At 39.3% G+C, this 15926-nt stretch overlaps 3 protein-coding genes across 3 annotated transcripts; 1 reads left to right on the forward strand and 2 right to left on the reverse strand.

The window, feature by feature from the left end:
- Window positions 1-2028: 2028 nt before the first annotated feature.
- On the reverse strand, window positions 2029-2870 carry LOC105356680 (sperm-associated antigen 16 protein-like). Its single transcript, XM_011488857.2, has one exon. It carries the CDS (start codon window positions 2833-2835, stop codon window positions 2098-2100), a length of 738 nt encoding a protein of 245 aa, XP_011487159.1. The 5' UTR covers window positions 2836-2870; the 3' UTR covers window positions 2029-2097.
- Window positions 2871-2899: 29 nt separating this feature from the next.
- On the forward strand, window positions 2900-6218 carry ndufb4 (NADH:ubiquinone oxidoreductase subunit B4). The gene is made up of 3 exons (XM_004081011.4): window positions 2900-3121; window positions 4792-4935; window positions 6099-6218. Exons 1-3 carry the CDS (start codon window positions 2945-2947, stop codon window positions 6159-6161), a joined length of 384 nt encoding a protein of 127 aa, XP_004081059.1. The 5' UTR covers window positions 2900-2944; the 3' UTR covers window positions 6162-6218.
- Window positions 6219-6367: 149 nt separating this feature from the next.
- On the reverse strand, window positions 6368-14901 carry hgd (homogentisate 1,2-dioxygenase). The gene is made up of 14 exons (XM_004081010.3): window positions 14689-14901; window positions 13481-13552; window positions 13271-13359; window positions 13084-13189; window positions 12938-12997; window positions 12778-12869; window positions 12669-12703; window positions 12496-12575; window positions 12102-12201; window positions 9143-9267; window positions 7444-7548; window positions 7240-7366; window positions 6760-6941; window positions 6368-6687 (listed from the first exon to the last, which is right to left on the reverse strand). Exons 1-14 carry the CDS (start codon window positions 14701-14703, stop codon window positions 6544-6546), a joined length of 1332 nt encoding a protein of 443 aa, XP_004081058.1. The 5' UTR covers window positions 14704-14901; the 3' UTR covers window positions 6368-6543.
- Between the last annotated feature and the right edge of the window lie 1025 nt (window positions 14902-15926).

The following is a 15926-nucleotide window of genomic DNA, read 5'->3' on the forward strand; positions in this document are numbered from 1 at the left end:
CATTCTTTTATCAAAGGTGGCAACTTCTTCAAGGATAGAAGCAGACTATGAAGAAAATGTTGGTCTTTGGAGCAGGGAGGAGATGGAGGACTGGATTGAAGCACTGCCAACAACGGCTTCCCGGCGTCTGCACACTCCTCTGTTACCATTTTTTCAAAAGGGGTATTATTCTAACAATATCTTTTCAAATTAGCCAAGTAATCATATAATGGAATGTCTACTTCACAATCTTTTCTTTTTTTGCAGTTGCATAACGATTCAGCTTCACTCTTTTCAAGCAAGTCTTTCAAGTACAAACTGCTTTAAAAGAAAACGGGCTTCAGATTTGGGACATGATTAAATCATGTGCACATGGAAATGATCCTTTTCATTTCTTCACAGCTAGCAGCTGCCTCTGACTCTGAACCACAGTCTAATCTCTGCTATCTGTCAGAGTTTGCACAATCAGTGCACCAAGAATAAGTGCCCATTAGTTAAATAACAAGGCATAAGGGTATTGTAGAAGAAAAAAAAATATGAGTGAACGGTATTAGCAATGCCAGGGAGTCCAGGACTGAAAAGAAAAGGACAAAACATTCATTGTTTTTACGTGGTTAAAGTTCAACTCAATAGTCAGTGAGGCTGCAAGCAGTCAGCCATGGCAGAAACATTTTAATATTTTATCTGACGGCTCAAACTCTTTTTAAACCTAAGAGTAGTCTCACGCAGAATTTCATTTCAAAGTCATAAATAGATGTTTCAAGACTGCGCTAGTGGCTCTCAGAGGTCCTCCAAGGACAATAAATCATTTGGTCTCATACTCTGTAGCTATTGTGGGCCCTTGGGTCACTCTGTGTGATGCAAACGATGTGAAAAAAAAGCAGAAATATTTTTTCTCAAAGTATTTAACAGGGTGTTAAATGAATAAAAACATCCAACATCCCAGAAAAAGCACCATATGTTTAGCTTTTAATTAACTGAAGCAAAATAATATGCTCATAAATTCATAATTTTACAAAAATATTTAGAAATCAGGCATAAACAAAAAGGCCCTTCCAGCAGATTCATCGCATCAACCTAATCCATCTGTTTTTCATTTTCACTTTGCACTGTTTTCCTAACCTAATCTCAGTCATAACCTAAGAAACAAGACGAATAGGACCAACATGCTTTTCTCTGAAATCTGAAGACCAGAAAAATCCTTTTTAATTTCTTTTCATTTTTTCAACAGCCTTTTTGAAGACCCACTCTGATCATCTTTTGGTCTATTGTAAAAGCATTTTCTCATTTCCCATTATGTAAAATTGTTCCCTTTTACAATAGGCTAAAAATAAAAACTGTTTTGTTTTCTATGACTATTCTGCAAAGCGGCAGGAGTTTATTGAAAATGTGTCTCTGTGTTGTCTACGGGAGTTTTGGCGCAGAGTAAGCCTTCCCTTATTTCCCATTATCCCTCTGTTTACACTCTCTCTGGCTAACAGCGCCTCACATCCCCAACCTAACAGTACCGGTGCAACAAAAATGGCGGGCAATAATTGAACTATCCAGCCGTACAATTTTGAGCCAGATGCCATCTTGGTCAAGGAAAACCAAGATGTATATGGATCAATTTGTCTGCAAGTCACTGAACGGAGCGGAGCAGGGAGCGTGAGGCTCCCGACTGCAGCACCCATGTCAGGGCTACAGGCTTTTTCCAAGTGTTTTTTTTTTTTTTTTTTTTTTCTTGCCCATCTGCCCCTGATTCCCAGCAATGTGAATAAAGAAATACTCAGAAATGCAAATTAAGCTTAATTTTCTTTAAATGTGTTCTCCGCCATGAGGAAAATGCCACAAGAACATGTTAAAAACACAAAAAAAAAACGATTTTCATTGAAGAGGATCTTTACCAGACATCCGTCAACGTGCAGGACAGTAACAACTGGTTGGACACTGCCCTCTAGTGGCTGCATGAGGTGAACGTCTATAGTGATGCAACAATTGACAAATTCATCTATAACTGGAACTCAAATTATGTTCATTTGCATGCACAAAAACATTCACTCTTATGCATTCATTCTTTTACAGTGATTTTATTCGTGATCCAGCCTGAATGCTTTAGAAAGAGGAGCATATAGAGGCCTAAATGTGGGCAGCTTTGCTGACTCCACTTCGTGGGTTTGTCTTGTTTGACTCCGCAGAGGAAGACCTTTGTTGGGCTACTTGTGGCTGCAAGATACTTTTGTCTTTCTCTGCAGTCACCCATAAGAGCTCCTTCCGAGCAGCCAGATGCTTTTCATTCATCCTCTGCTGCACTGTGGGTTGGAGTTTTTCACATTTCATCCGGAGTTTTCTGCACTCTTCACTGAGTATTTTGTTCTCTTGGATCAGGCGTTTCAGCCGCAGTCTTTCCACGTCTGCGGCTCTCTGGAGCCTCTCCAGGGCCCCAGCTGCTGCAGAGGCTGTCCGCCTGGACTCCTCCGTCTCCAACCGGGCGCTCTCCAGCTCGCTCTCCAGACGCTGGTTTTGGAAGTAAACGTCCGGAACTAGATCGACCCGATCTTCATCCACAAGCCGTTTCTGTATCATCTCATACCACTCCGTTTGAAAACAGTGAAGAGTGTCTGACATTCCTGCGTTGAAAAGAAAGTTTCGCACAAAATCGACCACAGGTGGTGATTTGGGCGTGTTGGAGGAGGTGACTGAAATGGCTCCAGCAGTGGCTCCTGAATGCCCCTGGACGGCGTTTACAGTCTCCTCCAGATCATCTTCCTCTTCTGTGAAGGTACACTCGTCATCAACAGAAACTTCACATTTTAAGTATTCTTCCGAGACTAAAATTTCCGGTTCCTTTTCGATGTTGTTGTCCGCAGCGCTCATTTTCCGCGATCTTGCTTGAGAACGCTTCACGTTGCCACGGTAACTGCTAACGAATCAACGCGAGATTTTTCGAGATCAGCCATCTGCAGTTTTTCCGTCACCAACAATCATGGCGGATTACAAAGCGGCGCCCTTGGCCTCTTTGCCAAAAACATTGGACCCAAACGAATATTTCAACTTGTCACCGGAGCACCGGCGCGCAGAGGAAGCCAGGGCTGCGGTTCGAGCGAACCTGAAGAGGCAGTATCAGGTGCAGCTGAACAACCCGCACCGGAAGGAGCTGGTTGTAAGTAAAGTCACCCTGAGGAGGGCCGAGGAACCCGTTAGCATGCTAACATTTTCAATTTAGTATAGAACAGGAAGAAAACATGCAAAAAAGTCTAGTTTTAAAAAATAAACTACTGTTATGGTTTGTATTTTAGCTTGTATTTTTGTGGCTGCCATGTATAAGTGTTGTGTCAATGCTATACTAATGTAACAACTGACACAGCTAGCTAGCAAGCTACAGTCTTTGATTCAGAAATTATAACATAATTATTTGCTTTATTAAGGTAAAACCTTTTAAGACGATTTTAAAGGTAGATGCAAGGATTGCATTTTATTATATCATTATATTATGGTCTGTGCTTGGTGTTATGTGCCAACTTTGAAAGAAACAGAACTTTAGTTTTGTTTTGTTTTTTGTTTTTTTTTGATTGTGTATTTTATATGATGGCGATTTTCCTTTTTGTAAATGGGCTTATTTGTCAAAACATCAAATCAATTCTTTTAAAATGTGACCATTATTTTTTGTTGATCTCTTTTCTGTTGCGTGAGTGAACAGTCAGAGAGTATCCGGTTTTTTAGATTTTCCAATTGTGTTCGCTATTTTTTTTATTTGCCGTCTTTTGTACTTTAAGGAGATTTAAAATTTAAAGTAGGGGCCGTCTTTTCGCACTGATTTAGGACACGAATTCACGCTTTTCATATTTTTGTTTTAAAAATAAGTTAAAGGAATGCTTGTCAAAACCAAAGATAGATCAAACTACCGGTAGTTTAGTTTTAAATTTCCACTCAATGATATTTTGATCTGTTGTAAAAGTGTTACTTGTTGGTTTTTTTTACTATGATTATTCTGTTTTATTTTAAATTTTAAAAAAAAACAGTCGTTTTCTAGGATATAGTTTCTGCAGAGCGGCAGTATTTCATTAAAAATATGCTTCAGAATTGTGGGCGTAATTGTTGGCGGAGTACGCCTGCGCTCATTTCCCATCCTCCCTTTGTTTACACTCTCTCTTGCTAGCCTACAGCCCCTCATACCAGCAACCCAGCATTATCGTTGCAACAAAAACGACGACTCATATCGGAGCTATCCAGCCGCACACTTTTGAAATAGATGCATCAGAATGGATTTCTTTACCACTTACTACTTAAACTGTCTTTGTTTTTTACCTGCACACATAATAGGAAATTACGACTACAATTACAATTGTTTTTGTGTATAATTTTTCTATGAATTTGCTGCAGATGCATAAATCCTGAGTTTGGACCAGACTGTTGTCACAGAATATAGAGAAGAATTTCTGACCTAATGTTCGAATAAATTCCAATAAGTTCAATACCTTTTTTTATTTTATTTTTTACATTGTCTTTCAGTTTGTAGTAATCTTTGATAAAGGGCTTGATGGCATTTGAGCAGTGATTTCTGTTCTGTATTGTGTTTTTTGTTGGTTTTCTTCACAAATGACAGTTTTAGCTGGGGTTTTTTCTTCACTTAAGCATCTCTTTTTGTAAGATTTACAAGATCTGCAGAGTTTTAAGAGTCCAAAATGTCAACAAATTAAATATGTTGAACATCTGTTGACTCAAAAGAACAGAAGTCATGTTTTTCTGGAGCCTGTTATTAATGTAAACTTTAGTTTCCAGGTCATTTTATGGGTCTGTGGTCTAAAATGTTGCATCCTTGTGTTTTGTCAGGACGACCCTGCCCTGACACGATGGGTGTATGCGCGAGCAAACCCCTACCCACACTTCAGAGCAACAAAGAAGACTTCGCTGATGGGAGCAATGTTTGGAGTTTTTCCTCTTTTTTTCTTCTACTACGTCTTCAAAACAGATAGGGTATGAACAACATGCATGGCAGCTATTTAGTTCTCTTGATGCATTATGTTGCTGTTAAAATGAGTTTAGCCCCACATGCAGCGTCAGTTTTATTTATATAGCTCAATATCACAAAATTGTTGTCTAAATGGGCTTCATACATACATAAAATCAGTTATAAGATTAGCTGATTGCTAAACTAAACAGACTAAGGTCAACTAGGCATCCCTGCCCTTACACAGCGTCATTTTTAATTAATTCAACTGTTGCCTTTTTTATTTCAATTTTTATTTTGGGAATCCTTAAAAGAATAGAAAAAGGTCTCAGCTAAAAAAACATGTAAATATTTTAAAGTTTTTCTATTATTAATTTTATAAAGATATAAAGATCTGCTATAATGAGGTTAGTACATTCAAAACAAAGGGAACTTCCTGAGATTTAAAGATGGTAACTTGAGCCCCATTTTTGCTCATTTAGATTTTCCTCTGTGGCCAAATCCCGTTAAAAGCAGAATCAAACACAAGTGAACAATGAGATGAAAATGAGCTGGAAATAAAACAAATCTGAAGTTCATTATTGTCACTCTACTTGTAACTTTTCCAAACATGACATGGTTGGGACATCCATCCTATTTCATTACTTTTATATTTACGTTGTGTTTTAATAACATCATTGCATCTTTGATGGCTTTTCGGCTTGTATGTCTCACTGACATTTTTAGAATATGTTTTTTTTTTTTGCCAACGGAAACTTCAGATCCAATTTCAAATAATCTGAAAGACTTGTCAAAAGTGGTTGGGACTCATTATTTTCTCTAAGGTGCAAAGTTTTTTATTATTTTTTTGACACAGATCCATTTACATTAAGGCTGAATTCTTCATTTGACATGCTGCCTACTTTCATTTACCTCCCTATTGTCATGGAGATTCACCTTCCAAATCACAGGCAATTGAAATTCGTGGGGGAATTTGCGGCAATTTTCACGCCGCTGGGCTATCATATTTGCCTTACTCCTTCTCTGCCGGGATGGGATGAAAAATGCTCCCATATCACAAAACGCTTGCTCGCCCGCAGGGCGTGCATTGGAAAAAAAAAGTCTTGAAGGTGAATAGGGTGAGGGTGATATGACTTTGTTGCTATGGAAACTGTACTAACCAATCATCTATTTGTCATTTGGTTTACAGGATAGAAAAGAGGAGCAGATAAAGGCTGGAACCCTCGTGCGCAAGTTCAATTTGACATCATGAGCTGATGTTTGTGTGTAATTACAAATAACTAAATAAAATTATATTGTCAACCATTTATGTAGGACTCTTTTTTTTAAGGGGGGGGGTGTCTAAAAATGCTGTGAGAAACCATAGCTATGAGCCCAGTTTGGTAAGTTTACAAAATGATGTAACTTTATTGATCCACAAGGGAAATCAGTTCAACCTAACAGAAATTGGGAAGAATCTTTTTATTAATTACTTTAATTGATTTCTTAAAGTATCTGTATTCTCAAAATAAAAGTGGAGAAAATGTAACTTTTTGGTGTAAATTAATCATATGTGAACAAATGACAATTATGACGCACAGAGTTGTTGGTAATTCAGATTTTTACTTCCTCCTAAATGTCTTCAAACTACCCCTTCATTGTTTGCTGGGCTTCCAGTTGGGGTTGAAGTGGCTGCGCAGACGTTCCCAGCACTGGTAGTAGGTCTTGTCCAGTCTCTGACATGTTTCAAGACCCCACTTAGTGACAGCCATGCTGAAGGACGACTCAAACATGAAAGCCTGGAGCATAAAAAGACGAGAAATAAACGTGGGTTGCATTAGATCTCCCCGTCTGTTGAGTTTTATTTTTACCATGGTTCCCTCAGCCACCCTCTCAGGTTTGAGCTCAGCCGTGCTGTTCTTCTGGAAGCAGTCAGCATCAGGGCCGTGTGGGGTCATGATGCTGTGGAGGCTGCCCCCTCCAGGCTGGAAACCCTCCTCTTTGGCTTCATAGTGGCCTTTGATCAGACCCATGAATTCGCTCATGCAGTTCCCTGAAATGACAAGCAGGGGGAGCTGCTACACAACTCTTATTCTGTGCAGCAGGACTTCCACGAGATGAGCTGAGAGTATTAAGATGGAAATGGACAAAAGATGGTGTTATAGTGTCTACAATGAAAGGAGTCGTGAAGCAGCGCTGGATACGGACGCCATCATGTTCAATTCATGATGGACTCAAACCGCCTCCTTTCCCTGACATTACCATTCATTTGAAATTCAGCCGTCTGAACAATATGGCTTTCAAAAATTCATGAAGCTTTCCCTGCATGAAGAGGAAGAGTGTGGTCTCACGGTGATAGTAAGGTGGACGGAAGGTGTGGTCAGCCACACCCCATCGTGGAGGGAAGATGACAAAATCAGCAATGGCCACCCCAGGTTTGGTGGACTTGGCAGTGAGCACAGTGAATATAGATGGATCCTAAAGGAACAGGAGATACACCTAAACATTAAAAGATATCCATTTTTTCAGTTTATTAAGAAAGTGTAACAAAATACCGCATGGTCGAAGGCCACACAGTTGATGGCCATGAAGTGCTTCAGGTTGTATTTGTACGGTGTGTAGTTGCCGTGCCAAGCAACCACATTGAATGGGGAGAAATCCTGCGTGCAAAACACAAAACAAATACAAGAAGTCTACCCAAGCAACAAACACAAAAGACTTTAAATTGAGCTTTTCACAGGGGAAAAGGAACAATGAATAATGTCTTTGTAATCTTAAATTCCCAGAGAGAGTACTTCTTGACATAAAGAGAGAAAAAAATGGTCATAATGAAAATTGTGAGAGGGTGTGCTTCTTTAAATCTTTCTTCTCTTTCATTCTCCCCTGTTCTTTGTGATTCAAGGCTCCAGGTATTATGGGGTAATTGGCTTCACAATCAAACTTTCCCAAACTTTGAGCATTTTGACGCTCGCAGCGGTGCACTTATGTGAGGGGGGGGGCCTGCACAGATACTCCTTTATCTTGATTGTTAAAACCACAGCAATTTTATATAGTTTCTCTGTTCTGATAATGTCACTGCGAAAAAACACATTCAACAGCAGCTCTGAAATCAATATAGTTCATTACAACTGGAGCTGCCTTCACGGTGACCTCGGCGCTCCTGCACACAAACTCACATACATTTCCACAAACACACGCAAACACAACTTACGTAGATTCAAACATGTAACCAATACGTACTAAAAAAAAAAACAGGCTTAACACTCTCTATTGTCAGCACTTGCCATACAATATGGCTCTCGGGAGACCCAGAGCAAGTCGTTTCTCTGAGACTTGTCTGCAATAACTACAGTACATTTGATTAAGGTGCAGGAAAAAATGAGCACTTGCACACACACATGCACACGGAACACAAACATATTGGCCCAGTCAAGCAAATAATAAGTTAATTTGAGCAATTTCAGCACTCTGCGGGAGAAAAAAACAGCAGGACCAGATAGGAGCAGCATCTTTCTTGAGATGAGGCCTCTGTCCCCCATCTTGCTTCCGTGCCCCTCACTTTCATGGTTTAAAGGAGGGCGTGCAGGAAAAAGATCATAAAGAAGACGATGAAATATCAGAAAAGAGGTTTGTTTTGCTTCAAAAAGAGACAGTATCATGCCTTGATGTACTTCTTACTATGAATAATAATAGTGTGGTTTGACATGGTTTCCACGGTTACCACCCCACCAACTCTCCCCACCCCGTATGGACCTCTCCTCCTGCCTCCTCTTCGTCTCAGTAAAAACACCTCCTGTCAGACATTATGCGTCGATCCAATTATGTGCCCCACAGGATATTTCAGGAGGGGGAGGATCATTCCCCCGAGTGAAATACGGTGAAATTAATGCTTAACTCGGAAAAGGTTTTTCAGACAAAGCAAAGCTTCACAGGAACTCCGTCTGCAGCTCCAGAATGCCTTAACTAATTGTGAGTGATTAAGACTCATAAGGGATTCGAGGTGGAAACCTGCTGAAAGGATAAAAGCGAACGCCTCGATATTAAATCATCAGGGATGGCAGTTCAGTCGGCAGGAGCAGCTAATGGATCACATGCTTCACTTGGACTGTTTCCTGTTAGTCCTGTGACAGTTCGATGGTGTTCGCTGGAGCATGCACAAACTCAAATAGGGTAATAAGGCAAGCGTGTGAGCCTCCCTTTAGACGGTGTGTGCGATTATTGGTGACACACAAAACTAAACGTGGCAAAAACCACCTGTTGGCAGGCAAACAGTTTTCCTTGGTACTTGTTGATGATTGTGTAGCCAGAAGGCACTGTGCGATCCTCAAACCATGCAACTGGACACAGGAAATCTCTGGGATTGGCCAGACCATTTGCTCCTGAAAACATGCACACAAGGGTACATTTCAGTAAAATACAACATTTCAAAATTTTCAAAAAATAGCCCAGGACACTGTCATTTTTGTAGACATTTCATCTTAGGACAAGAACAGAAAAACTGGACTGTTGCTCAGTGATCCAAAGCCCCTTTTTCATATCAAGAAACAATTTACATTTGGTTTGGAAATCAAGGTCCCAAATGGAGAAACGGCACTGGCACAAAATTGAGGTCACTTGAAGGTTAAATCTGCTGTTGTCAGTCCACTGGTCAGGGATGCCACCTAACAGAAACCTTTAGAGCACATCAAGCTTCCCTCTGTTGACCAGAGTTTGCCGATTTCATTTTCCAGCAGGACTTGTCATCTGCACACACCACCAGAAATGGTACCTTCTGATCAGGGACTGTGTCATTCCTGTATTTGACCAACCAGCAAACTCAGGTGACCAATCTAAGGAATATTGTGTAGATGTGAGTTGCTGGACTGAGCTGCAGCTCAATGTCAGAACAGTCTGGGTTTCAATTTCACATCAGACATCAAGTCGTGCTGTATAATAAATTGCTCGTCTGACCCTCCAGGTTATCATCAAATGTCTTATTTGTACATGTGTTTTATTAGTTCAATATTTCTATTGTAAAAAATTATTTAACAGTATTCTCAGTAATATCCTCACTTTCTGACGATGGTTTAATTGCCTATAATGACTTGCCTTTCTGTAAACATTTGTGAATACCTGTAGGAGACAACCACTTCCCTTTTGGGCAGCTTAATTGTTTTTTTGTATCATAAAAATGCCAAATGCCAAATTTAGTGTAGCACAAACGAAACATGGATCTATACTAACATAAATTCTGCTGTGATGACTGCAAATTTTAACACATTTGCATCAATGTTGCTGATTTTAGCTTGTGTTATTTTTGCAAGCTTAATGATCTTCCTTCACATAAAAGAACTGAAAAAATGTGAATAGTTCCAACAAGTTTCCACTCTGTCAGGCTCACAGAGAGCAGCGGGGTTTTTGGAACTTGTTTGTTTTTCTTTGAATGGTTAATTTAACTTCTATTTGTACATGGGAGCTTGAACTTTGTTCACTCACATTGTTTTTCAAAAGTGTTTCTGAGTTCCAGTGAACCGTTAAAGCCAAAGCTGTCTGAAGGCTTGGAGATGACAACCGTTCAACCCGTGAGTTCATCTTTTTTTTGTGTTCCATCAACAAATTGGGAAAAAATAGATATGGTCACCAGATCTGCTTTACACTAAAACTTGCATTTAAGGTCTCAAAGTGCATGTTTGCCATCTTCATTAATACTTTTGCTATATTTTTCCAAGAAGTTACATTTAACATTTGTGCAACGCTGCATCACAGTAAAGCTTTATGATCACCTGATGCGTTTACCCTGACAATTCGGATTTTTTCCTAAAACTAAACTATATTTTTTCAGATTAATTTATATATTTTTACATTCTTTCAGTAAAACTTGACTTTCTGTCTATTTTTTTTTATTTCTGTCTTGTATGGTCTAATGACCTCTCATGTGAAACCACCATCAGGTTTGTGTAAAAAAAAAACCTTCAACCACCCTTTTTTTTAAGTTGACCTTAAAATTAACATACAAATTAATTATATCCTCACTTTTTTATAGTATTTAAATGTAATCCCTCCAGGTTTTGCATATTCTTCTATTTTACTCACCAAAAACATTAATTAACTAATTGATTAATTTTGTTTTGGGTTTTATTTTTCTCAGAATGTTTTTCCATTTTTCCCTGTAGAACTTAGAGTTAGTTGGAAAAAATTCAGAATGCACTTATTTTTTAAAAGTGCTACATATAAACAAAGTGATTAAAAAATTTTTTATAGAATGGTAAATGGCATATATTTGTCCCTTGTGCTATCTTAGATGACCCCACCCTGACATTGACATGTTCTCCCTTCCATGACAAAGGTGGATAAAGGTGGAAAGATTTCATGTAATCCATGGACACCAGTGAAGATCACAAATCATTGAAGAAAAAAGGTTCAGCGCACTGTCTAGTGGGTCTAGATGACCCAACTCCCAATGTTAAAGTGCCTAGGATAGCACAAGGGTTACATAGCACTTTACTACCTTCTTAGAAGGCCCAAAGTGATCACAGTCACAGTGCCATTCACCCATGCACACACACACACACACACACACACACTGATGGTGGCTCTGCAGCTTAATACTGGTGCCAACTTAAAATCACCAGGAGCAGTGTGGGGTTCAGTGTTTTGCTCAAGGACACTTCAACACATGGGAAGACAATGCGGGAACCGGTTTTGCTATCTTCCGATCAGAGGTCGACCTCTTCTTATGCACCATGGTAATTACATAAATAAATATATATATGTGTCTATTCTGTTAACATACTGCTTTTTGACTGTCTTTTGTCTGTAGTTTTCCTAAGTGTACAAACTTTCCATATTATTATTTTTAATATTTATTGGGATTTGTTGGAGCAGTAAATATTTAAAGTAAATCTATTTTTCTCTCAACTCTACCAACTGTAAAAAAAAACAAAAAAAACTTGAGTCTATTTCAAAATAATCTGGTGCCACATAAGGCGGTTGAAAACTCTGAGCCAGTGTTTGAATTAGCTGAAGATTCACGCTGGGACGGGGGAAAGCACCACCGTTTGTCTGAGCATTATTGTTAGCATTGCTAGAAATCCCTCGCATTTTCAGGGATAAGTGTCACCAATTCAGGCGACAATAGCATGTTGCAGGAAACAGAGGCAAAGTGATCTATAAAATTGTTGGAATGAACGTTCATCTTTCTTCATCTGCACACAAGCATCAGACAAACACAAACCTATAGGTCCCAGGTCAGGGAGCTCGAAATGGGCTCCGTACACTTCTAGAATGTACCCTCTGGTTTCTCCAAACACATCCACGCTGAAGCGCATCCCTTGCTGCAAAGCAAAATGTGAAAAGTGGCAGTTAGAGAAAATTTAGAGCTGTTATGCAGCAAATGTGGACCGTATCAGCACTGAGGGGACTAATGGACTAATGTGTTTGGAAGAACACACATGCTGCAGTCGCAGTCCAGGTGGTCATGCTGTCTGCAGCTTGAAACCTTTTTCCACTAATATCTATTTTTAAGGTCACTTTCGAAAAGTACCAAACCACAACTTTGGAAATATGGTAACTAGATTGAGGGGGCCGACAGCATGGCAGCTTTTGGTGATGGAGATGGAAAAGCCCACCTGGATGACACAGATCTCGTTCGGCTCAACCATCATCTTCCCAAACTCAGTGGTGATCAAGATGTCACCCTGCTGTGGGACTGCAGAAACAAACAAAGGAGAAAAGGAAAATGTAAGGAGGAAGACGGACCGATGATGGAGATCACATCATTCAAAAGCGCCTTCCGTCTCACCGATCAACAAGTCTCCGTCCGAGTTATTAAAGCACCTGGAGCAAGAAAAGAGTTTTGGAACAAAGTTTGAGAGAGAAAAAAAACATTTACTGACTGAACACAAACTCACTTGTCAACCATGGAAGTGTTGCAGGTGAATACGTGGATCCCAATACCATTGCGAGATTTGGAATTTCCTGCACCACAGATGGTGTGAAGACCCTAAAAAATAAAAGTCTGTCAGGGTTGTGATCCGCTTTTATAGATGAAGATGAAGAACGAACACTTACAGCCACAAAATCCACCTTCTTTTCTGTGGACTTCAGGATGGTGAAGGGCAGCCATCGCAGCTGTCACAATAAAAACTTGCAATCAAATCCTGCTCAGTTACATTAAAAAAAATGTATATCATAGAAATTCAATACTATTGCTATACCTGATTTGGATCAGGCTCCACTTCATCCCAGTTCTCTGTTAGATCACCACATGGCATGGGTGTAAACGGCTTATGTTTGACAGATGGAAGGATTCGGTACAACCAGCTACAAACACAAAACCATCCAGCTATCCATAAAGTTCAAAAACCGTTTTGTTGATCTAGTTTTTTTTTCATGCAGAGATACCTCCTCTTATTGGTCGAACGTGGGCAGGTGAAGGCGGAGCCAGAAAGCTGCTCAGCATAAAGGCCATATGGACAGACCTGAGGATTGTTCTGTCACACAAAAAAGAAATGTTCATTTGATTTGAATTGGAATAAACAAATAAATGTTTTTAATCTGAATTTATTTTATACATCTAAAAAAAAAAAAGGAATAATTCAAATTTGGTGTTACCTGTCCTTCAGGTAAGGATCCAGGACACCGCGGATCTTCAGAGGAGAATTCATTCCCAAAACCACTCATGTACTGAAAGAGGTAAACAAACAAAAACATAAATCTATTGTGCAGCTTCATTGTGATGCAAAATCCACATGTTCATGCTGGTTATATAATTAAATTTGAATGCTTGTCATTAATTTGTCTTCCTGTTAATTGTTGTCATATTGATTCACATTAGACCGATGATCAAACCAACTGCAGTTATGCAAAATGTCCCAGTTGCACCCAATCAATTTCATTTATTGTTGTGCTCCAAAAACACACTCATTACAAAAATTCCCTCCACAGGGTCTTTGTGTTTATTTCAAATGGGAATTATGATACTGTGGTGTGCGTACATTTGGTCATCTGTGGATGAACACTGAGGGAACCAGACAGAACTTGCCGGATTAAAATGTTTCACTCATTTGAGCTAAAACAAGCTTCACTAAAGCTGCAGCTTTTTCATTTTTAGAATCATGATTAATTCAGCACTGGAACGGTTATCTGTAAAGAAAATGAAGCATCTAATGCAATGAAAACACTTTCTCAAGTTGTATAGTGTATAGGAAGAAATGCTTTTTTAATGGAGTTCAATGAAACCAGAAAGACTGAGCAATATTTAGCTCTTTTCTCTGGAACAGGGGCTTCCATGCAGCAGAGAAATATGCTGAGTCACTGTTACAATGCAACAAAACAGACAAATTATTTTTGTGCAAGTGCGGGAGATTTCATTCAGGGCTTTGTTGTTCTAAATGAAAGATTTAATTTATGCCGAGCAATTATCGTGACTCAAAGGAGCTAAAAATAAAGTTTAGTATATGATTATAAGTATATTTCATGAATGAATAATTAGTTTCATTAAAATAAGTGAGATTGTAAAATGAGGGGCCATCCAGATATGATTCGATGTTCTTCTGTTTGGATAAGTATTTTGCTTTAGTGTTTGAGTTTTCTGAGGCGTTTCTGACAACATCTGGGCAGCTGCTGAATGCTGCATTCTGATTGGCTGGAGGGAACGCCTCCCTTTGAAGAGCTGATTGTACAAAAACACATTTATTTTTGCAAATATTTCATTAACAGATGCAGCAGACCTTACTTTTTCCATGTTCCCTGAATTATTAAGACATGCATCAAAGGAAATAGAGGAAAAAAAGGTTTGTTTAAAGTTTAAGCTGCCTTACCTTCAGTCCAGCCATGTTGCTCTGTTTTAAAACTTTTCTGCAGTTTTTGAGCGTCTCAGTGGGTATAAATGAACTCTCAATCCTCACCGTCTTCGACACAAACCTTTTTCAGGACGTGCACATGCTGAAATGTGAGTGACTGTGGAAGAGGGCTGGATTTCTCCTCTTTCTCAATATGGATTCAATTAGACCTTGACTGGCTTGCTGATGCAACAGAGGGCGTCCAGCTGAGGGAAGGGGTGGATGTGTGCAAGCGAGACTCAGCTTCTGGTAGGAAAAAAAAACCAAATAGATTTATAAAAGGGACTCTAATGTTGAAATATGCAATTTTGCACACAGATATTTATAATACTCTGGTGCCAAAAAACCTCAGCCTTCTGATAGCTGCATTGTATGTTCATGACACATTTACATGATTGCAAATTAAATAATCTTAAATTTGTGAACAACGAAAGCAAAAAAATAAGTGTATCTATAGTGTTGTAAAATGAACTCAAAAGTTGCAGAAAAAAAGACTAAAAAGTGCAGTTTAATTCTCATGAAAATTTAAAATTCCTTTTTATGCTAGTAATTGCAATAAAAACTGTATTTTGTTGAATAAACACAGACAAAATATGCTGGCTACCCTGACTTCTTACCTGTACACTGTTAATAACCCTTGTGCTATCTTAGATGCCACCACCCTTACAATGTAATTCCTACCATGACAAAGGTGGATAAAGGTGGAAAGATTTCATGTAATGGACACCAGGGAGGTTTACAAATCATTGAAGAAAAAAGGTTCAGCGCACTGTCTAGTGGGTCTAGATGACCCAACTCCCAATGTTAAAGTGCCTAGGATAACACAAAGGTTAAAAAGTTAATAGACTGACAATTTGTATTCTTAATTTCTTGGGAGGCATTTCTTTTTAAGGGTAAGGGTGTTCAGTTATCTTTGTAAAAGTTTGGTTAGCTTTATGTGTAAACTACAGTAGTGGGTCAACTTTAATTGGGCAGTACGCCAATTTGTAGCATCAGGAAAATGAGTTGTGGGTCCTCTTGGGCTCCTCCACGTGTGATATGCCCAGAGTAAGGCGTCCAAACAAGATAACCGAGCCACCTCAACAAGACCTCCACCCCAAGCATCTCCAAGGAGATGAAGCTCCTTTCCCTCCCTCATGACCATAGGTGAGGGTGGGAACGTTGATTGGCCAGTTAATCGTGACCTTTTGATTTTGGTACAATCTCACGCTCCATCT

The sequence above is a fragment of the Oryzias latipes genome, chromosome 20 (assembly GCF_002234675.1).
Source record: "Oryzias latipes chromosome 20, ASM223467v1".
Taxonomy (NCBI): Eukaryota; Metazoa; Chordata; class Actinopteri; order Beloniformes; family Adrianichthyidae; genus Oryzias; species Oryzias latipes.